The following is a 23965-nucleotide window of genomic DNA, read 5'->3' on the forward strand; positions in this document are numbered from 1 at the left end:
CTCTCATAGGTAGCACATTTATTGTTCTCTTGTGCATTTGCCACCTTCTAATCTCTCATAGTTTACAGAAACAAGAAATTGAATAGTGGTTGTTTTTATCTCCAAGTTGACTTTGAACAAGGGACTGTACATGATGTTGCTTTTGTGATTGTTGTAATGTTTTCAATGTTACAAATAATTCAATTACAATGTACTAATTAAGGTATAATGTACTAATTTAAATTTGTATAAATTGCTTCACTTTAATGTTTTATTTGAAGAGGAATAATATTAAATCCTCATTTGACACCATCTGTTTTGAATTTAAAAAATCTCTACTTATTTTCACAGTCACTCAGCATAAACTTATGGATATCATTTTCTGTATAAAATAAAACATGGGGGATAATGCTTGAATCTAAAATACTCAAAAAATATGAAATCTATTTTTACTATCAGTAAAAAATGTTCCAGTATAGCTGTAGCTCAAGGCTGAAGTCCAAATGGGAGATAAATTCAGATAAAAAGACATAGCAGTTTATAAGTTATTCTTTCCTTGAAATCATCAAAAGATTTTCTTTGCAGTGGCTTCAGAAGCAAGCCTTCTATAACAGATGTATTTGCAATGTGATCCTGATCAGAATGATCTGTGAGAGCACCTTGGGTGTCAGCAATAGAGCAAGGCAAGGTAGTGGGGCTTTGCAGGACACATATGAGGATCCATAACTCAGGAAGAGAACTTGGTCTCAAGATGTGGCATGACAGAGCTCCTATGGTAAATGCTAATGGTATTTCTTTCTCTGAAGCAAGGAAACCTGTTAGTTTGTGAATAATTAAAGTCCTCAGCATGAAACTTCACTTTTTGTCTCTGCTCCTTGTCTGGGGAGAAGTTTCTAAGGCAAACTATTCTTTAATTTTCATCAGAATCTGAACTTTACTTATGAAATATTTACATGCTTTTACTGTGTAGATACTTAACAGTTGGCATCGCAGAGACTCCATTATTAACTTAGGCTTTAAATTCTATCTTGACTTGTGGTGTACCTATGCTAGATCACAAATCTACCCTAAATTCTGAAGATCCAAATTGTATCTCCATTTCTGATTTTACTACGCATTTCAGACTTCTGTTTTCAACTGTTTAATTAACAACTTAAGGTTCTTCCCTCCTCATCTTAAAATGCCTACTCTTTCCTACCCATTTGCTTTTCATTATCTACTCTTTACCTTATGAGAGAACAATTTTCCATTTTCTCTTTATTTCTAATACATCCTTATTTTCATATAATCTTAATGTATTCCCATTTTTATTTCATAAACATTTCCTGTGTATGTGTTTGTATTCATAACCCTATCAGTACAGTCAAACCTTTATTGTCTTCTTCCTGAATTACTGTTCTGACCTGTGACTGGCCTCACATACATATATTTATATTAAAACTCAGCAAAGGCCATAGGAAATCACCAGAGCCAAAACATTGAACAAATCACTTGAAATTCTTTCTTCTAGCTACTCATATGGTCCAACCTCATTAAAATGGTGTTTCCTTAATAGAACCTAGCCTCTCTTACATTCAGTATTCTGGGCCTAGAAACTGGCTCAATTTATTGAAGAGTCGTGATTTTTTTGTTGCTCTGACTCAAAGCAGCCTTTAAATCATTTCTCCTGAAATTTTTCTGCTTCTCTAGATGGAGCATATATTTAGTAGCTCTCTATCTACTTCTAGAAATACCATGATGAATTATCCAGTGGTATATGTGAGCCAGACATCTTAATGATTTCATTTCCTGTGTTTTCCTATATGGTTTTCCTATATTACCCATCCATTGCTAGTGTGAAATGCAATTATATTTGTTATATTTTAATTATTCAGTTGAACAGCTGTGGCTCCCACCATAAAATATGACATAAAAAGAGCAATAAAATATTCTACTTAGAACATTGACCAATGCTTCCCACATAATAAAGAATTCCTGAGCTTGGATCCCATCAACTGTGGAATGACTAGATGTGCATGTGTCTATATTCCAGATATTTGGATTTCCACTATCCAGTAATGCTAACACACCATTCATCTCCTGCATCAGGGAGTGATTCTGCTTTAAAAAAAATAAAGTGAAGACCTATAGAGAAAGGCAACTTATGTTAACATCTGGTCTGTGTATGTGCACCTTCATGCACATGTCACACAACCACATATATATGTACACAAGCATATATCACATGTGTGCATGATTATACATGAATATACACTGGCAGATATATACTCCATATATACATACATACATGCATACACACACACACACAGACACGTGACTGTGCGTGAGACTGTGTGTGTGTGTGTGTGTGTGTGTGTGTGTGTGTGTGTGTGTGTGTGTGTGGAGCATCAGCATCATTTTGCTTTGTATCACATTCAGAGAACTTCATTACTGGCTTGATAGACAGTAGATTAATTCCCCCTGACAAGGATGGAACACTGCATAGAACAGAGACAAAACTTGCTTTAATCAAAATGATCTATGAAAATCTCAGAGATCAGTATCTTCAGTCTCCGCAGAGTCTGCCCATAAGCTCCATCTCAAGTTACTGGATCCTATTTTTTGTGAATGTTCTTTGAGGCTAGGACATATACTTGTATTATAATTCAGCCAATCATATGAGAAATTGCTGTACTTATTTCTGGGGGGGGGGGGGGTTACTGTTCTTGTTCTTAGACTTTTTTTTTTTTAACCAGCCTAATTACTATGGGAGAGATGATTCTTTCTCAAGTCACATGCAAAAGTCTTTACATTGTTTAAATATATATCATGAGAAATTAAGTTTTATCTCTATTATGCTTATTCTTTTTATTATTTTGTGTGTACATAGTAGAAGTAGTTGATCAACATCATTATGTTTCTTAGACTTGATAAAAGGCTTAGGAGATTGTGTGTGTGTGTGTGTCACAAATTTTTTTGCTCCTCACAAGTGATATGTCAGAAGTATCAAAGGCATTTATCATGCACATTGTTTTTAAGAGAAAAGTATTTTATTTACTTCTTAAATACCTATAAACAAACCTATAAAGGAATTATCCTTTGGCAAGACACTTGTTTGTTCACCATAATACAATTCACAGTTTCACACCTGGCCGTTTTGTCCAAGTATTCTCCTCCTTGGCAGGCTTATCTATTAAACTGAATATTCACTTTAGATTGGGATGCACATCAGAGTCTGAAGTTGCAAGCACAGTGCCTAGGAGGGTGTTCTGCATATATGTTAAGACTGAGAGCTTGTTGTTCGTGGGGAACTCATAACATTGGGCATGGGCATATCTCTGACTCCTTTTCCTCCTCTTGGGATTCGTTTAAACATTTTAAATTAAAGAAAATAAGAAAATAAGTCTATTAATTTTAAGGATCTTTTTAAGTATCCCAAATTTTATTTTATTTTAAATTTTTTATTCTTCTCTCATAGACTACATCTTGACTGCAGCCCCTTCTTCCCTTCCTCCCAGTCCCCTACTCCACCTACCCTCTTTCCCAGATCCATTATTCTTCCATTTCACTTTTTAAAAAGGCAGCCATCATAATGATATCAGTGAGACATGGCATAAAAAGATCTAATAAGTCTAGAAATAAACCTATCTATCAAGGCTAGAAGAGCCAACCCAGTAGGAGGAAAAGAACTCCATAAACAGGTTAAAAAAAATCAGAGAAAGCCCCTGTTCCTATGCTTTGGAGTTTCACAAAAATCTCAAGCTGAACAACTACAACATGTATGCAGAGAACCTAACACAGATAAATGTAGGTTCTGTGATTGTCATGTAAGCATCTTTGAGACCCTGTGAGCCCTGCTCAGGTGATTCTGTGGGCTGTGTTCTTCTGATGTCCTCAGCCCCTTTCCCCGGCTCCTATGATCCTTCCTCCACCTCTACTGCTGGGTTTACCAAACTCTAACATTTGGGTGTGGGTCTCTGCATCTACCTCCATTGGCTGCTGTAAGAAGTCTCTCTGATGATTATTGGGCTAGGCACTTATCTAAGAATATAACAGAATATCATTAAGAATAATTTGGCAAATACAGAAGTGGATGCTCACAGTCAGCTATTGGATGGAACACAGGGGACCCAATGGAGGAGCTAGAGAAAGTACCCAAGGAGCTGAAGGGGTTTGCAACCCTATAGGTGGAACAACAATATGAACTAACCAGTACCCCCAGAGCTCATGTCTCTAGCTGCATATGTAGCAGAAGATGGCCTAGTTGGCCACCATTGGGAAGAGGGGCCCCTTGGTCTTGCAAACTTTATATGCCCCAGTATTGGAGGACGCCAGGGCCAAGAAGTGGGAGTGGATAGGGGAGCAGGGTGGGGGGAGGGGATAGGGGATTTTCAGGATAGCATTTGAAATGTAAATGAAGAAAATATCTAATAAAAATTGAAAAAAAAAGGAAAAAAGGAAAAAGGAAGAATTTCATTTACTTTTTATGTTATTTATTTACTTATTTACTTAATTTTTTGTCAGTCATGTTTTGTTCTACCCTAGGACTCTGAGCTATCTGGCTCAGGCAGTGTCAGGCATGTGTCTCAATGTAGACAAATCATTGGTTGACCATTACCCCAAGCTATGAACCACCTTTACCACAGCATATCTTTCAGTAAGGACAGGATGTGGGTGGAAGGCTTTGTGACTGGATTAGTGTCCTAGTCCCACCACTGGAAGACTAGCCTGGTTACAGAAGATGGCCTGTTCAGGCTCCATATCCTGCATTAGTAGAAGTTCTAGCTAGGGTCACCCTCATAGGCTTCAGGAAGTTTCCACTAGCTCACTTATTCCAATCTTCTGGCCTATGTTTCTCCCTCTGTCCCTTTCTCCCTTACCCAATTCCTCTGGTTCTCATCTTCACTTACTCCTAGTCTACCCAATAGATCTACTCAATTTCTCTTTCCTTAGGATATCCATGCTTCTTCCTTCCTAAACCTCTCCTTTTAATCTAATTTCTTTGATCTGTGGATTGTAGTTTAATTGAACTTTACTCATCAGATAGTATTAACTTATGAGTATGCATCATGTTTCTCTGTCTGGGTTGGTGTTGCCTGACACAGGAAGATTTTTCTTTCTATTTGTATCTCCTTGCCTTCAAATTTCATGATGCCCCCCCCCTTTTTTTTTCTAACCGCTGGATAATACTCAATTTTGTAAATATACCACATTTTTTATATCCCTTTTTTCAGTTGAGGAACACCTAGGTTGTTTCCAGTTTATGTCTATTATTAATAAAGCTAGCATGAATATAGCAGAATTGAGCAAGTGTCTTTGGGATAGGATGGAGTGTCTTTTGTTTATATACCCAAGAGTGGAATAGCTGGGTTTTGAGGAAGATTGATTCCCAATTTTCTAAGGAACTGCCATATTGATTTCCATAGTGGCTCTATGAGTTTGTACTCCAACCAACAATCGAAAAGTGTTTCTTTTACTCCAAATCCTTGGCAGTATGAGTTGGCCCTGACAGGTGTAAGAAGGAGTTTCAAAATAGTTTTGGTGTGAATTTCCTTGATGGCTAAATATGTTACGCATTTCTTATGTTTTCCTCAGCCATATGAGATTCCTCTATTGAGAATTCTCTGTTAAAATCTATAACCTATTTTTAATTGGACTGATTTGTTTGTTGATGTCTGGCTTTTTGAGCTCTTTACGTATTTTGGATATTAGCCATCTATAAGATATGGAATTGGTGAAAATCCTTTTTCATTCTGCAGGGTGCCATTTAATAGGATATATATTTTTATCATGTTCATTCCCTCTCCTTCCAGATTTAATCATAAATACATATAACAATTGTATTTTGTTTTGCTGAAAACGTTTTATACAATGTATTTTGATTGTCATTTTCTCTTCCCTTACTCTTCTCAAATCTTGCAACTCTTCTATCATTATCATTCTATCATTATCATTATCAATTTTCTGTCTTTTCTTAGAAAACAAAAACAGGCATCTAAGGAATAATTAAACTAAGCTAAACTAAACTAAAATACAATACAATACAATAAAATACAAAACAAAACAAAACAAAACAAAACAAAACAAAACAAAACAAAACAAATCAGGATGGGATAAAACCATCAAACAAGTAAAAGGGCCAAACAGGGGAGAAGGGCAATAAACACTTACAGACTCATGGTAGACCACTGAACCATTCTCATCATGGATTATCAGTGTTGTCTCTAATACTGGGAGATTTTTTTTTCAATCAGCATTATTTATAGCTGAATTGGAGAGCCAGCTACAGATACCATAATGCTTGTTAGAGAAGCTCATCCCTATAACTCTATTGTTCTAAAGCCATTCATGATGTATCAATCCATATTATGCAGGAGTTTCTACAGAAAGAGAACCAATTGAAAATATACATGTCATTAATGGAGATTCACTAGAGTAGGTTATATGGTAGGGACTGGGGAGTTCAACAGTGCCATGAAGATATGAGAGACACTGAGAAACTAATAACTGCCTGGTTTATAATAATGGGTACCTCAGAAATCTCAATTTGCTTCAGAAAATATGTAAAATTCCTAGAGAGGTCTCTATTAGAAAGTCAAAGAAATTAGAGTTTGAAATCAGTGAAGAACGGAAGTAACAATAGCCACAGTCCCAACTACAAAAATGGATACACACATTGACCAACAAGAAGAATGAGGGAAGAAGGAGACAAATAAAGGAATACAGGAAGTGACAGCTAGAATCAAGGGCTATCTGAAGGGAAATATCTAAGCCTGGTACAGTAGACACTTCTAAATTATATAGTCATGGGAGTGTGCAATAAATAATATTGCTAAATAATGGAGAAGACAGAGCACCAAAGGGCCAGTTCTTGTCACCAAATGAAACTTCCATGAGCAGAGGAGGATTACATCTAATTCAGTTGTTGCCCAAAGAGGTCTTATTGGAATCCCAAGGAACCCAGGCTGTTGCCAAGGCTATTTGTTGCTCCCCACAAACTGACCTCAAGTTTCCATTGCTAAAGACATCACCTACAGAACTCATTGAACATGAAGAAGTAAAGATGGTGCACACATATACCCTTTACCCCTACTGATTAGTGTTCATGGTTCTGGAAGGTTCTGCACATACTACAGTCTTCAGAAGCTAATTGTTTCTGTTTACTGTGAGAGCAAGGAATTACCTCATTTCTTTTTGTCCTATGTGAATTTTAAAGAATATACATTATTCCTCTGGCTGGATATATACATTAATTCTCTTATGGGACATTAACAATGTTTTAGATATAGTTAATAATAAGTATTGATTTGCTTATCATTTTAATGTAATTGAAAGTGACGTAACCTCATAAACTTAAGTATTCTAAGAGCAGAACCTAGTGAGACATAGTCATCAAAGAATACATACAACTAACATTTCATGGACTGTTCAGATTTTATTTGAAAATACGCATATATATATGTACATCTGTATACTTAAATATATTTACATAACAATTAATGGGAAAAACACTATGAATTTGAAGGGGAGCAGATAGTTGTATATGGAAGAATTTGAAGGAAGAAAAGCAAAGGGATAAATTTATATTATAATCTTAAAGATAAAATAATCATGGATTAAGGAATAAAATCAAAATTATATTCTCTTACAAAACCGTGTGCATTAAAACCATATCATCATTAGGTAGAAATTAAATTATAATTAAATCAACAATTTGATAATATGCCTGGGAAGATTTAACCTTTTCAAAGATATAGTACTAGGATGTGTATCTTTATTTCTTTACTTACTTATTTAATTTATTAGTTAGTTGGTTTCATAGGCTTTCAGTATACAGTCTAGGCTTTGTCTCAAATACAAGATTCTCAAGCCTTAGCCTTCCAACTGCCAGTATAAAAGATGTATACCAAGCAGACCTAGCTAAAGAAATAATAATAATAATAATAAAAACCTAAGTATTTATTTGAGTAACAAACTGAGGAAAAAATGTTAAATTTAAGGAGCTCTCCCTTTAGGAACACTGTGCTTACAGGATGTAAACAACAATGTCTGAAGTTCCCAGTCCTTTTTTCCCTCCAAATATAGATGTTTCTTCATTCTTGTTATTCTTTTATTTTGAAAATATAATTTTATTTATGTTAAAATTTATTCCATTATTCATGTTTGTTAAATTATTGATGGGCAGTGGTGATGCACACCTTTAATCCCAGCACTTGGCAGGCAGAGGCAGTGGATTTCTGAGTTTGAGGACAGCCTGGTCTACAGAGTGAGTCCCAGGACAGTCAGGGCTATACAGAGAAACCCTGTCTTAAAAAAACATTTATACATATACATATATACATGTATATATATATAATGTTTCCTCTTTTTGTCTCTCGGTGGATTTCTATCATATTATTTCAGTATGGATTAATAGATTCCTACTTAGTTTTTAGTTTCTAGCTTTTTTAGATTCATCGATTCCTCATTTTAATTAATTATCTGTTACATTTTTAAGTAACATTGGAAAAATAATACAAAAAATTTATGAGAGGGATAATTGTGTTTAAAGTAAAGTAAAAAAAAATAATAATAATGAAGGGAAAAAAAAAAGAAACCATGCAAGAGTTACTTGTAGCTACTGGGCCTTGTGCTTGCCATAGCCAATCAAGTGTTTCATTGTTTTAATAAAGTAGAGGAATTACCTGCTTTATCACTTAAATATTAAGGCTCAAGATTAGATAATGTGCTGTAATTGCAACAGCATTTATATGACAAAATGGGAATGTACACTTGAGAGCCTTGCTTATTTTCCTGGGATTCATAATCCCCTGTACAATTTTTGACAAAAATCTAAACCATGCCCTTCATTTCTTAGAGCAATTCAGTGCCTAGGAATGGTTACTATAGGAGTATGGCAACACTCATTATCCTATATGGAAGCCAGGTCACACCCCTCCTTGAGTGGTCCTAACCTAATACTGACTTCAGTTTAATAGGAACAGAAAATAAGATCATAACTTCATTGTTATCCCCTGAAAGGCCTGTAAGTTCCCATTATTCAAATCTTTCTGTACATGTGGGATTTGTGAAAGTAAGAAAACTTAATTTGCTTTGAGCTAAATGTTTTCTTCAGTTAAGAGTTCCATTTGGAGGTTAGAGTACAATGTTTGTTTAAAAACCTACTTGTTTTTATTTCTAATAAACGGTAACAAACTTTAGGGTATTTTTGAAGTAGATACATGCAATGATGAAATTCATCACATTTCCTTTGTTTTTGTTTTGATTTTTTTCTTATATTATTTAAGTCTTTACTTGGACCCCCTTTCTTCCTCTATCTATTCTTTTCTCCTACTCTTCCTTTCTCCTTTATTTAGAGGAAGTTACCAGTGATGTACTTATGTGCCTGATGGCTTCTCCCTAATATTGTTTAACGTGCTCACAACACCCTGCATTTGATTAAAATGAAAGCCAGACCTCTGGTTTAACTTAATTTCACTTAGATGTTTTTTGATAGTAACATTGCAGAATATTCAATACATTACATGCTCTCTCAAAAGGAAGTAGCATCTCTCTAGATAGTCCAATGAATAAGAACTTCTGTGTCCAAAATGACTAAAGCCAGTGGGAGATGTATTTATTCATTTTAAAGTTGAACTTCCCCTTTATAACTCTCTGTAGAATAGTGCAAGATTCCATTATTCAATTCCACATCAGTTCTTAATCTAGCTGTTGGGATTGCAAGCTAGTACAACCACTCTGAAAATCAGTTTGGTGGTTCCTCAGAAAGTTAGGCATAATACTACCTGGGGACCCAGCAATACCACTCCTGGACATATACCCAGAATATGCACCAACATGTAATAAAGACACATGCTCCACTATTTTCATAGCAGCCTTGTTTATAAGAGCCAGAAGTTGGAAAGAGCCCAGATATTCCTCAATAGAGGAATGGATAACAAAAATGTGGCATATGTACACAATGGAGTACTACTCAGCCATTAAAAACAATGAATTTATGAAATTCATAGTAAAATGGATAGATCTGGAAGATACCATCCTGAGTGAGGTAACCAAATCACAAAAGAATACACATGATATGCACTCATTGATAAGTGGATATTAGCCCAGAAGCCCAGAAGCTCGTAATACTCAAGATACAATTCACAAATCACAGGACACTCAAGAATAAGGAAGACCAGTTTGTGGTTACTTTGATCCATCTTAGAAGTAGGGAACAAAACACCCATGGAAGGAGTTACAGAGACAAAGTGTGGAGCAGAGACTGAAGAAGACTTACTCACCTGGGGATCCATCCTATGTACAATTACCAAACCCAGACACTGTTGTGGATGCCAACATGTGCTTGCGGACAGGAACCTGATATAGCTCTCTCCGAGAGTCTCTTCCAGTGCCTGACAAATACGGAAGTGGATGCTCATAGCCATCCATTGGACTGAGCATAAGGTCCCCAATGAAGGAGCTAGAGAAAGAACCTAAGGAGCTGAAAGGGTTTGCAGCCCCATAGGAGGAACAGCAATATGAACTTGCCAGTAACCCCAGTGATCCCAGGGAGTAAACCACCAACCAACTAGCACACATGGTGGGACACATAGCTCAAGCTACTTATGCAGTAGAGCATGGCCTAGTCCTACATTAATAGTGGGAGAGGCCCTTTATCCTATGAAGGCTCTATACCCCAGTGTGGTAGAATGCCAGGGCCAGGAAGCAGGAGTGGTATGTTGGTCAGCGGGGGAAGGGGTTAAGATATGGGGAGGGTGTTTTTCAGAGGGGAATCCAGGAAAGGTGATAACATTGAAATGTAAATAAAGAAAATATCTAATAAAAATATTCTCATGTTGGAAGATAATTTTAATAGAAAGCATTTCTTTTTTATGAAAAACAAAATCTAGCTGTTGTGCAACTTCTTTGAAGATTCTTTCTTGAATCAGTTACTTCAGCTGAAGGCACTGAGTTCATATGAAAATTTCTGCTTATTTCATATTTAACTAGGTAGACTGCAAATCTTCCACCTAGAGCCATAAATCTTAGAGAAAACTTGAATCAGGGTGTAATGCTTTCACATATCTCTTTTTAGCTGCTTGTGATGTAAAATGGGTTCATTTAATACTTTAATGCATTTCAAGCATAACAGCATGGTCCTTTCAGTTGATTAAGACATGCTAAATCTGAGTTTTAAGAAGTATCTTATTGACATTTGTATGACACTAAGTGACTACAGCCATAAACTAAGTTTTAAGTCAATCATAGTCCTGTCAAGTGCTATTCTTTGTAGCTTGTTTATCAAAGCACAGAATAAAGGAATAAAATAGAAAAGAGGGTGGAAGAATTAGCCTCGAGAGTGAAGGGATTTCTTCATTTTGCTTTTGTTCTAATTCCTTAAGATTAGATTTAACCCAGATTTAAATTATGTTATAAAGAGATGAGAAGTACTTTAAAAAGCATTTGAGAATAGCTTGTTTAGAACCAATATTTGGTATCAAATGCATCCCCAAATGCTTTTATGTGTAGAATAAACATTTCAGATTGGAGCTCTTATTTAAACCTTATCTTTGCTTTGCAGCCCTGCATGGAAAGAAAGAAGAGAAAGCCAAGACGGTCGAGCAAGGTAAAAAAAAAAGTGAAGCAGGTTGACATTATCTTCTTTAGAAAGAAAACTACATGAGGAGGAAAACACTGGATTCAGACAGGCAGAAGACCATAACTGTTAAAGCTCTTGCTCCATAGCAAACTCCTTGCATTTTTCTCAGTACAGGGAGGATGGGGGTAACTATCTGGCCTTGTTTTACTATTGTGTATCAAGCTTTGAGTATAAATTCAGAACAGAAAATCTGTACAAACTGCTTCCTTACATCATCAGACATGCTGAAGAGTGATAAGAAGATGAGCTAGATAACTGGTAGACGTTCTTTCCTGTTTGGCTTTTTGTTTTCATACCACCTCAGAGATAACAGTCCAATTCAATCCTATTTATGAAAAAATAATTTATATTGCTTTAAAAATAATTTGTTGTATTAAGATACTGGGGCATAAAATTTATTAGAGTTGATATGATGACTTTGATGGTTGATTCACCCAAAAGGCCTGAAAATTTATTGTAATACATTGTAAGGTCATGAAAGATTTACTTAAACACACACACACACACACACACACACACACACACACATAGATATATCACTATACCGGAATACCACATTATCACTCTACAATATGTTTTAAACATGCTCTTGACCACTGTCTTAAATCATTGAAAATGATATTGTGCCTTTTCTTAAAACTCAACTAAATGAAAATATTAAGGATTTGGGAGCTTTGAAAAATGACAATAATATGATAGTTATATCATTAAAGCTTTTGTCCTTATTTTGGTGTCTGGTTACCATCCACAATTATAAGAGGCAATGCAATATTTCAAGCAGATCGATCTGAACAAAATGACTGTGTTAGTGTTGGAAATATAAAGCACAAACACAGCATTGTGTTTTGGCTTGCTCATTTATACAGCTTTCAGAATGTAAATTTCTTAAGCCAAAATGAAGACAATCATTTCCAATCTGCTTTTCTCACTTAGGTATTATGTAGCCCAAATAAAAAGTTATATGTATAAAGGATGAAACAAATTATAAATGCCCAAACTGTATATATTCACATTGAGCTCTTTTTTCACAAAAACAACTTTGATAAGTTGTCAAAGCATACTTTAATTCACCAGGCTTCATGATTTTCTGTCTTCTAGACATAAAATTACTTATCAGAACTTGCTTTGCTTTTTGTTGCTTGTTTGTTTTATTAATCAAGGTCTAAAGCATGCCAGGCAAATAGTGCAAAATTAAGCAACATCCCCACCCTTGCAGGATGTTTTAAATCACTATAACATGTTAAAAGTACACTGGCTAATAATAGAGACAACACAATAAATACAGTGGTACCTAACATGATTGACAGAAATACTGACTGTTTATTTCTGAAAGTATCACTTTTATTAACTCATTGATGTTTCCTCAAATGGACAATGGCCCATTAGTTTGCGAACTTATTATTTCAGGTGAATTTTACTATAATTTTCCTAAACTTACATTTTTAATCTTATGAAAACTCAGGGTTTTTTGTTTGTTGGCTTATATAAAACAAAGTACAATTATTGGTATAATTTCTATAAAAGATTTTGATTTTAATTGTGACAGTGCACCCTCATATATTAAACTACAAATATAAAAGAAAATCATATATTTAAATATAATGCTCTTTTGTTGGTATAGCTAACACAAATACTTGATGATTAAAATAGGTATTTTAAGACATGATTAAAGCCAAAAAAATATTAAAAAAAAAAAACACGCCAGGATATTCCATGTAAAAACAAAAAACAAAAAACAAAAACAAACCTACTTTGTTCAATGTTTCATGATGGAATTCTATATTTATTTATTCCTAAGAGGATGTTTTAAGACTCTGTTGTCTTTTCACTTTTATGTAGGTAGGTTTAGTTAGCTTTAGAAATATTCATTATCTAAAATGAGTTTATATTTAATTAAATATAATCAGAGATTCATTTTTCACTCATTTAAGTTTTAACTTGTGGAAATCTTTATTTAATACACCATGATTGTTCTAATTCCTATCAGATTTCAATATGCAGTATGGCCTAAATCTATTTGTGCACGTTGAACATCTTGATGTAGATGCATCCCAGCTATGCATGAATAAATTAACTCAGCACTACTTTACATTATGGGAAATACATTATTTGGAAAACGTGGAATTAATTTCCAGTGAGTCTAATTGAGAAGAAGAGCTTTTATCACTTGAAGGCCTAAGAGCTACAGAACTAAAATAAATGTGATTTTTATTTTAATTTATAGTGGTTTATTTTATTTTTTTCATGCAGATCTTATGTTGGGTTGATGATAGATTTGAGAGTTAAGAAAGATTTTGTATCCCATTACATTTAAAAGCCATTTGATTGGGAAACCAATAACAAGGTTATATGTAGGATGGTTCTTACAACATGTTTCCTCCACCTGATATGACTGTGCTTACGGGGAGAACAGGCATGCCAAAAATAAAACTATCAGACACATGCTGTGTCACTATAATTCTCATGATGTATTTGAAAGAGTGCACTGTAGTTCATTGATGTAATGCTCATTACTGAAAATTACTAGTTGTTGAATTTAACTTACTGAGATTATATGGTTTTTGAATGTGTTCTTTTTCAAAATAGACCCACAGTCTTAAATAACACTTCATTCTTTTTCAGAAGGAACAGACTGATGTGATTTTCTTAGTCCTAGTTGAGGGAGGCAAAACACCCACTCTCAGGAAGTGCTGTGATGTACAAGAAGAGACCAATTAACACAATTCTTCTGGGTCTCAATGATAAGCTTGGAGTAAGTTGCTCTGCAACAGGGAAAAAGTGGAAAAAATAGCTATGAATCAATCATTTGCAAGTTGTTATTTCTTCACTCACTTGGTTCATGACATTATTGATGTCTTCTTTAGAATTTGTTCTAAGAGCCTATCACTGTGGCCTATAAACAGCAAATACTCAATTTTACAAAAGGTTAGTTGATTGCAAACACAGAGAAAATGTCAAGAAAGGAATATTAGCTGACTGAGAATTTAATAACGTGTGCCCAACACACTGTGAAGATAAAGGAATAGTCTACATGTCAAATTTCTAACAATGAAGGTATGAAATTATTTCAGAAGTTAGATTAAGACTTTCCCTTATATATTTTAAAGTAGAAATCATCAAGGAAAAGTCCTGTGTGGTGAATGGTATATGGAAAGAATATGGAAATTATAGTTAAGTTCACTAATTGCACATAAGTTAAGTAAGAACTTATTAACAATGTCAAATGGAAGAAAAATTAAATAATTATTTAATTAGGTCAAATGATATGCCATATTCAGGAAAGTATGCCTTATCCTAGCTTTTAGAACACATTTACAAAGTTTGGGAACTACAAAAGGCTAATACTTTTTTCAAAGGAAAAAATTCTGACCAAAAGTTATTAAATGAAATATATTTTACAGTAATACATTGTTATTTTTAGGAGAATTTGTCAAGGAAACCTCCTGGTTTTTAATTATAACATTAGATTGAAAACCATACTTTATAATCTTAAATGCTTATGAACAGTTCGTTACCTCAAAGATAGTCTAAAAGTGATCACCGAATTATTAAGCATAGTGTTCTATCCTCTTAGAAAATAAATATGAGAAGAAAGAAAGAAAATAACTATGAGAAAAAAGAAAGAAAATAAATATGACTTTACAAACCAAATAATCTGAAACATGACAATTAGTTTTTAAAAAACATTTGATATCTAATTAGCTAAGGATATGAATTTAAACAAAATTACTCAACTTATGAAGGGTAAAATTGGAGAGTATAGATCAAAACTGTGTCAAAGTTAATTTCCTCTAAAAAGAAATTCAGTTTTGCCATAGGTTTGGAAACATTGCAACCCTCATGAGTAATCTAATCTGTATATAGTACCTGAAGGATTTCTGTCTTTCTTTGGATTGGATGTGATTCTGAAAATACTGTTACCATATAATTGTAAAAGCTTTGAAATTTGTCAGAGCAGGTGGAAAATAAGTCCTTTGTATGTGATACATTACTTTCCTCTATTGCAGTAGACTTCCATCATCTACACGTGTATATTGTTTTTTAATCTGCTTTGTGAAATTATTGTAGATTTATCCTGTAGTTTTAAGAGATTGTTAAAGATATCTGAGAACAGTGATTTCTGAGACAATCCTCCATATCTTAATAATTGTATTTATATTTCCTGATATGTCAAATTTAACCTTTAAAAATTCAATAGAGTAAAACTAAAGGCCGACTTGATCCAACTCTGTTTAATGATTTGTGTGATGTGTGATTAATTTGCACATGTAGATTAAGTCTTGTTGTTGACCCTCAATAAATTTTAAATGATAAGAACAATATGATTGATCTCTGTGAATTTCACGTGTTTGAATACAGTTTGTACCACAATTGTTTAATATTTATTGAGTGCCCACAACAGGCCAGGCACTGGGTAAGGGATGTGAGGGGCAATGGGTTGACTCAAGAGAGAAGCTGGTTTACAAACAACCCCAGAAACACATGAAAATAAGTCCATCATGACTTTTTAAACATATTTTTATGTATGTTGATAGAATACTTAGCATTTTATCATTTTCTCTGCTCATATAAACATTTTACCTCTTATCCTTATTTAATAATTATTTAATACTTTTACATTGACATGATCTGTACGAAATTCCTTTCCAGTTCTTGCTCTCTCACTTTTTCTCCTTTCTACTTCATTACTCCTTTAATAAATAATCAGGTCTAAATTTGATAATTTCATATGTCGTCAGAATAGCACATCACTCAAAGGAGTTTGTTTCTCACAAAGTGACACTATATGTCATGCAATGTTTGACGTATGTGACTTTTTTATTGGTATCATCACCATCTAACACTGAAGACAATTTTCCCCCAGGTAATTGCCCACCTGAGTCAATGATGATTAGGTTTAGAGATCATGATAATGATACTCATTTCTTTCAAAACAAAAAGATATTTCCATACTTATCAGATTTTTTTCTAGGTCATTTGCCTTGTCCTAACTATGTGAAGCACTATTATGTACATCTAGGGACCTCAGGAACGAAAATATGAGAGGAGATAGTTGGTAGATGGCACTAGATACATTGTTTATCAGGGCAAGAAACACAATTATGAACAAAGCATCAGTCGTACATTGCCTTCATTCTGTTCCATCAGTGGTTCACTAATTCAATTTCTTGATAAAATATTTCAGTGTTTTCAGTTCTAAAAGTTATAAACATTCTGTATTAATTGTGTGTCCCTGTACCATTTATCACACTTTGACCAAATGTGAAAACTAAAGATTACAAATATGAATCATTTCTTATTGCAAGGTCGAATATAATTATAAATACGATGCAAAATTTCATGTGACCTCCTAATTTAATGAAAAAATATTTTACATTTCCCTTGACATTAGATAATACACTTTTAAACAATTAATCAATGCAAAAAGTAAGTGATTTTGATCATTTTCTACCCCCAAACCTCAGGTTCAGGATCAGGTGCTCATTCAGGTGCATCAGCAGGTGAAGGTTTCCTTTTCATTTTTCACCACAAGGAAAGTTATCTTACACATACTATTTTCCCTCAAATATCATTTTGATAACCATTGGTAAAGTTTGGCACATAAAATCAACATTAAGTATTTGACATCGATAACTGAAGATTAAAGGATTCCGGTGCACATAGAAAATTTAGCCTTGCATATTCTTTGCCTTTATACAGTGAGTGGTATGGAAGGCTGAAGAAATCCACTGTAGCCTTTACCATAAAGAACAGCAAATAAATGCTACTTTATGGTCTCAAGAGCAATATCCAACTGCTTCTTATGTTTTCTTTCCTATGAAAAAGCTATTTCATGCCAATAAATTGAACCCATATATTGCTTATATTTTTTGAACAGAAAATATGGCACAACGACTGCCCTATAAAGTTGATTGGTTAGGCAAAGGTAAATCTTTGATTTTTAAAACATATTCTCTTAATTCTTTTATGTACATATTGGTTTGCTACTAAAGACTTAAGTATAATAAAATGAAATAAATTTCCATACACCATATTTTTGCCTTTAGCTTATATGACTTACCTTTGTATAAATTTGTAGATCACTAGCATAATCTTCTAGAATCAATGTTTAGAAGACGTCTGAAATTTTCAACTCTTCTACTTTATCACACTAAAGGAAATTACACATTTTTTTAAAACAGTATTTTATTTTTTTCTTAGTGAATAATTAAAAATTTATTTTCTTTATTTACATTTCAAATGTTATTACCTTTCCTAGTTTCCCCTCAAAAAATCCCCTATTCTCTCCCCACTCCCCCTACTCCTCAACCCACCCACTCCTGATTCCTGGCCCAGGCATTCCCCTATACTGGGCATAGAGCCTTCACAGAACCAAAGGTCTTGCCTCCCACTGATGACCAACAAGGTCATCCTCTACTACATATGCAGCTAGAGACAAGAGTTCCTCCATGTGTTTTCATTGATTGGTGGTTTAGTTTCAGGGAGCTCTGGGGTTACTCGATAGTTCATATTGTTGTTTCTCCTCTGGGGCTGCAAACCCCTTCAGCTCCTTGGGTACTTACTCTAGCTCCTTCATTGAGAACCCTGTGCTCCATCCAGTGGATGACTGTGACCATCCACTTCTGTATTAGTCAAGCACTGGCAGAGCCTCTCAGGAGACAGCTATATCAGGCTCCTGATATCAAGCCCTTGTTGGCCTCTACTATAGTGTGTCTGGGTTTGGTGGTTGCTTATGGGATGGATCTCCAGGTGGGGCTTATCCACTTATCAGTGAGTGCATATCATGTGTATTCTTTTGTGATTGGGTTAACTCACTCAAGATGATATCCTCCAGATCCATCCATTTGTCTAAGAATTTCATGAATTAATTGTTTTTAATAACTGAGTAGTACTCCATTGTGTAAATGTGCCACATTTTTTGTATCCATTCCTCTGTTGAGGGGCATCTGGGTTCTTTCCAGCTTCTTGCTATTATAAATAAGGCTGCTATGAACATAGTGGAGCATGTGTCCTTATTACAAGTTGGAACATCTTCTGGGTATATGCCCAGGAGTTACCACATCTTCCAGTAGAACTATGTCCAATTGTCTGAGGAACTGCCAAACTGATTTTCAGAGAGATTGTACCAGCTTGCAATCCCACCAGCAGTGGAGGAGTGTTCCTCTTTCTCCACATCCTCACCAGCATCTGTTGTCACCTGAGTTTTTGATCTTAGCCATTCTGACTGGTGTGAGGTAGAATCTCAGGGTTGTTTTGATTTGCATTTCCCTGATGATTAAGGATATTGAACATTTTTTACGTGCTTCTCAGCCATTCAGTATTCCTCAGTTTAGAATTCTTTGTTTAGCTCTGTACCCCATTTTTAATAGGGTTATTTGGTTTTCTGGAGTCCAACTTCTTGAGTTCTTTATTTATATATTGGATATTAGCCCCCTATCATATTTAGGATTTGTAAAGATTCTTTTTTTTTTTCCAATTTGTTAGTTAGTGTTTTCTCCTATAGACAGTATCCTTTGCCTTACAGAAGCCTTGCAAATTTATGAGGTCCCATTTGATGATTCTTGATCTTTCAGCATAAGCCATTGCTGTTCTGTCCTGGAATTTCTCCCCTGTGGCCATATCTTTGAGGCTCTTCCCCACTTTTTCCTCTATAAGTTTCAGTGTCCCTGGTTTTATGTGGAGTTCCTTGATCTACTTACACTTGAGCTTTGTACAAGGAGATAAGAATGTTCAATTCACATTCTTCTTCAGGGTAACCAACAGTTGAACGAGCACCATTTGTTGAAAATGCTGTCTTTTTTTCCACTGGATGGTTTTAGTTCCTTTGTCAAAGATCAAGTGACCATAGGTGTGTTGGTTCATTTCTGGGTCTTCAATTCTATTCCATTGATCTACTTGTCTGTCACTGTACCACTACCATGCAGTTTTTAATCACAATTTCTCTGTAGTACAACTTGAGTTTGGGGATGGTGATTCTACCACAAATTCTTTTATTGTTGAGAATAGTATTAGGGAAATAACACCCTTTAAAATAGTCACAAATAATATAAAATACCTTTGTGTGACTTTAACTAAAGAAGTAAAGTAAATGTATGATAAGAACATCAAATCTGAAGAAAGAAATTGAAGATCTCAGAAGACTGAAAACTCCCATGCTCATGGATTGGCAGGATTAATTATAGTAAAAATCTTGCTTAAAGCAATCTAAAGATCCAATGCAATCCCCATAAAAACTCTAACTCAATTCTTCACAGAGTCATGGCAATTTGCAAATTTATCTGGAATAATTAAATTATACATTTTAAGGTATGTCAAGGGCTAGTGTGAATCCTAACATAAAAAATGTTTTGAACTTTTGTATTCTTACCTTACTTTTGGGTAGACTGATAGACTAAGGTTGTTAGAGAGTTCTTGAAATGTTTAGAATTAATTCACAGTTTCCTGTGCAAGTTTGCATTGGCAGAACATTACTCAAAGGAAAGTTCTTTAGCATTATAGTTTGAAACATTTGATTTTATTCATTTGAGTTTTAATTGAAATAAAGATAATTAGTCTCCAACAGTTCTATATTCTCATTTATGGAGAAAAATACTGAACTAGAACTTTTGATTTATGGCTTATAAGAAAAAAATTGTGGAATTTTTTGATAGTTATAAAATACTAATTCAATATAAAGCTACCTCAAAATGAAACTGTCATTAGCCTATCCTTATTAGTCACATCTTCTGTGACATTGGGTAGTCTTATTCTAGCTACTTTTATAGATCAATTATTTTATCTATCATCCCATGAATTCTCATTTCATTTTATGAGAAAGCTGTGACATTATATAATTCTCAATTTAAAGACAAATATCCTATATGTAAATCATTCATATTTTCCATGAATGCCAAAGAATATCATGAATTATTGATCCAAGAACAGTCTACGGGAAATACAAGTATCAAATTCAGATCCAGATTCCAAAATAAAAATAGTTAAAAAATATTGTAAGACCTGCAAGATGGCTTTGTGGGTAAAGGGGTTTGCTATGAAAGCTTGAAGACCTGGGTTTTACCCCCTCAACCTGTGTAAAGATGGAAAAAGACATTCTACTTCCAAAAGTTATCTTCTTGCACACAAACCATGGTATACAAATCCACATAATAATGGACACCTCATCATATGAAGGTCATATATATTTTGGAAAAAAGAGAATCCTCAATGCTGGTCAACCTGAATGGTGCTTGTAGAAGAATCTAACTAACTACATTCATACTTATCACTCTGAACAGAAATGAACTCCAAATGGATAACTGGCAATTCTAGAAATAATCTGATCAAAATCCTAATATCTAAAAGATTTGGATATATTTCACTTACAATTAATTTCAAAGGAAAGCAATAAAACATACTAGTAGATATTGAATAAATTAAATGAAATTCCTGAAAACACAAATTCAAGCATGAGGTTCTGTTATAATGACATAAGTTAGTTATATTGCAGATATCATAGTCATTATATAAAAAATAAAATAATAAAGAATGCCAAAAAATATTGTCTCTGGAGGAAGAAGGCTGTAAGTGATGTAACCATGAGTAGGTAACTACTTTTGCAAGAATGTAATAATGAATTACTACTAGTTTGTCAGTTTGCACCACATTCTTTCATCAAAATTGTATTGAATTAATATTATGAACAGAAAGAAGATTGGAATATGATTGTATACATAACTGATCCAAAAAGCTCTGCCAGGACACTCCTACAGCAAATAAATTCAGCAAGGTTCTGGATACAAAACTAATAAATACCAGTAGTCCTCCTATATACAAATGACAAACATTCTCAAACAAAAATCAGGGGGGAAAAAAAGCCGGGTGTCTCGGGAGGCAGAGGCAGGAGTATTTCTGAATTTGAGGTCAGGCTGGTCTACAGAGTGAGTTCCAGGACAGCCAGGGCTATACAGAGAAACCCTGTCTCGAAAAAACAAAAAAACAAAAAACAAAACACAAAAAAAACCCCAAAAAACAAAGAAAAAAAACAAAGCAAACAATCAAAAAAAGAAAATCAAGGAAATAAAACCTTTCACAATAGCCTTGAATAATATAAAGTTTCTTGGGAGTATCTCTAAACAAACAAGTAAAAGACTTGTATGATAAAAACACTTCAAGTCTTTTGTGAAATAAATTATAGAAGATATCTGCAGATAGAAGGATTTCCAGTGCTCAAATTGTCATCACACCAGAAGCAATCTTCAGCTTCATTGAAATTCTCAATAAAATTCTAACGAAATTTTCACAAATCATGGAAATTTTTAGGTTCACATGAAAACACAAAACCCCATATACCTAAAACAATACTGAATAATAAAAGAAGTATGGGAGGCATCACCATCTCTGATTTCAAATTACACTAAAAAGCATGCTTGAAAAAAGGAGTAATAGCGGGAAATCAGACACACTGATAAGTGGAACTGAATGGAAGACCCAGATGGAAATCCATATACCAATGGACACCTCATTTTTCATATGAAGGCCATATACATTCTGGAAGGAAGGAGTATATTCAATGAATAATGATGGCCAACCTGGATGGTTGCATATAAATGAACTCTAAATAGATAAAAGACATAAATCCATATACATTCAATCTAATAGATGAGAAAATGGGAACTAACTTTGAGCTCACTGGCACAGAAGAACTTTTTTTTTCTTTTTTTTTTTTTAGCAGAATAGGTTTGCACAGATACTAAGATCATCAATTATTAAATAGATCTCATGAAACTTAGAAGACTCGACATGGCAAAGGATGTATCAATTGGACAAAGCAGCAGTCTAGAAAATGGAAAATGATTTTCACCAAATACACATCTGATAGAAGGTACTATCCAAAACATATAAAGCACACAAGAAACTACATTTAAAGAAAGTAGCCCTATTATAAAATGAAGAACAACTCTAAACAAAATTCTCAATAGAAGAAACTTAAAATATCTAAGAAACACTTTTAAAAATGGTCTTGTGAAGATTCTATGCCCCAGTATAGGAGAATGCCATCCAGGAAGTGGGAGTGGGTGGATGGGGAGCAGGGGAGGGGGGAGGGTATAGGGGAATTTCAGAGAGGAACTAAGAAAGGGGATAGCATTTAAAATGTAAACGAAGAAACATTGCTGCAGACTTATCCCTTTTATGGGTCCCCTATCTTCGTGGAAGGCTCTCTAGTTTCAGGTGGGCAAGGAATCAGCGAATGACAACCAAATAGGACATGAGAGAACTTGTTGAATTTGAGTGTAATTTTTCAAATTGAGCATCAAACTTTTTATACAGAAGAGTACCAAGAAACCAGGAGAGACTCATCAGTTGAGTTACAGTGACACAATACAAAAGGATCAAAAGATGGCTGGCACCAAGTCGCATTTACCACTAAGTAAATGCTAGTCTATTGTTAAGCCCACCACCAGGGGTTCTTAATAAATGCCTGATTTATGCTGTTTCTTTGGGCCTAGGGAAGAAACCTGTCTCAGGGGGATTCCCTAACTCTTTCATGGTAAACCTACCCATTCACTAGGCCATTGTGCATCCCTTTGTTTGGGTGAGACTGGCTACTGTCCTAAGTAATCACTCTGCAGACTATCCCCAGGGATATTCTAGCTCTGTTCTTTGTAATGCCTAATTAGTTTAACTGTCTCTACTAGAAGTAAATTTGAATGTTACTGAATAGATAACCTTCTTACTGAATTCCTACTGAATTCCAAGCTCATCAGCTTCAAGGATTTTTCTAGGACATTGGAACACTGGTGGATGCCTACCTATGTCAGAATACTTTCTTTGAAGGCACTTATAATAAAACAATACTGAAAGAGAGCATGTGGATCCATACACCAGACTAATGTGGGGATAGGGTATGAGTATACGGGTTATGAGAATGCCAAGGTTCCAGGAGGTTGAGTTTCCTTGAAACTCTTTGCCTGGTGAGTGCTTCCAGGCCTCTGGGCCTGTCAAGCAGACTTCACTGGAGTGGACGTAGCAAACATCTAATAAAAAAAGAGTAAAACAATGGTCAACTTCTATCTTCTCAGGGAAAGGCAAATAAAAAGCACTTTGAATATTCATCTCACATAATGAGAATGGCTGAAATTAACAAAAAAACAGTGACAGCTCATTCTGGATAGGATGTGGTATAAGAGGAACACTCATCCATTGCTGGTGGGAGTGTAAAGTTGTACACCACACCCACTATGGAAATTAGTATGGTGATTCCTCAGAAAGATGGGAATTAATCTACCTCAAGATTCATCTATACGACTCTTGTGGTAGCTGCTTCATCCTACCATAGAAACACTTGTTCAACCATGTTGATTGCTGCTCTATTCATAATAGACAGAA

General features: G+C 34.6%; 1 protein-coding gene across 14 annotated transcripts in view; it reads left to right on the forward strand.

Annotated features, from left to right (window-relative positions):
* The window catches only part of LOC115032149 (triadin-like), a 280731-nt gene that overhangs the window by 144920 nt on the left and 111846 nt on the right, over window positions 1–23965 (forward strand). For all 14 annotated transcript variants that reach the window (XM_085842738.1, XM_085842726.1, XM_085842728.1 and 11 more), the window contains one exon: window positions 11522–11566. In XM_085842738.1, the coding sequence (XP_085698864.1) occupies window positions 11522–11566 (45 nt within the window). The remainder of the gene's footprint in view (window positions 1–11521; window positions 11567–23965) is intronic.

The sequence above is a fragment of the Mus caroli genome, unplaced genomic scaffold (assembly GCF_978045245.1).
Source record: "Mus caroli unplaced genomic scaffold, Mus_caroli_1 scaffold_9, whole genome shotgun sequence".
NCBI lineage: Eukaryota > Metazoa > Chordata > Mammalia > Rodentia > Muridae > Mus > Mus caroli.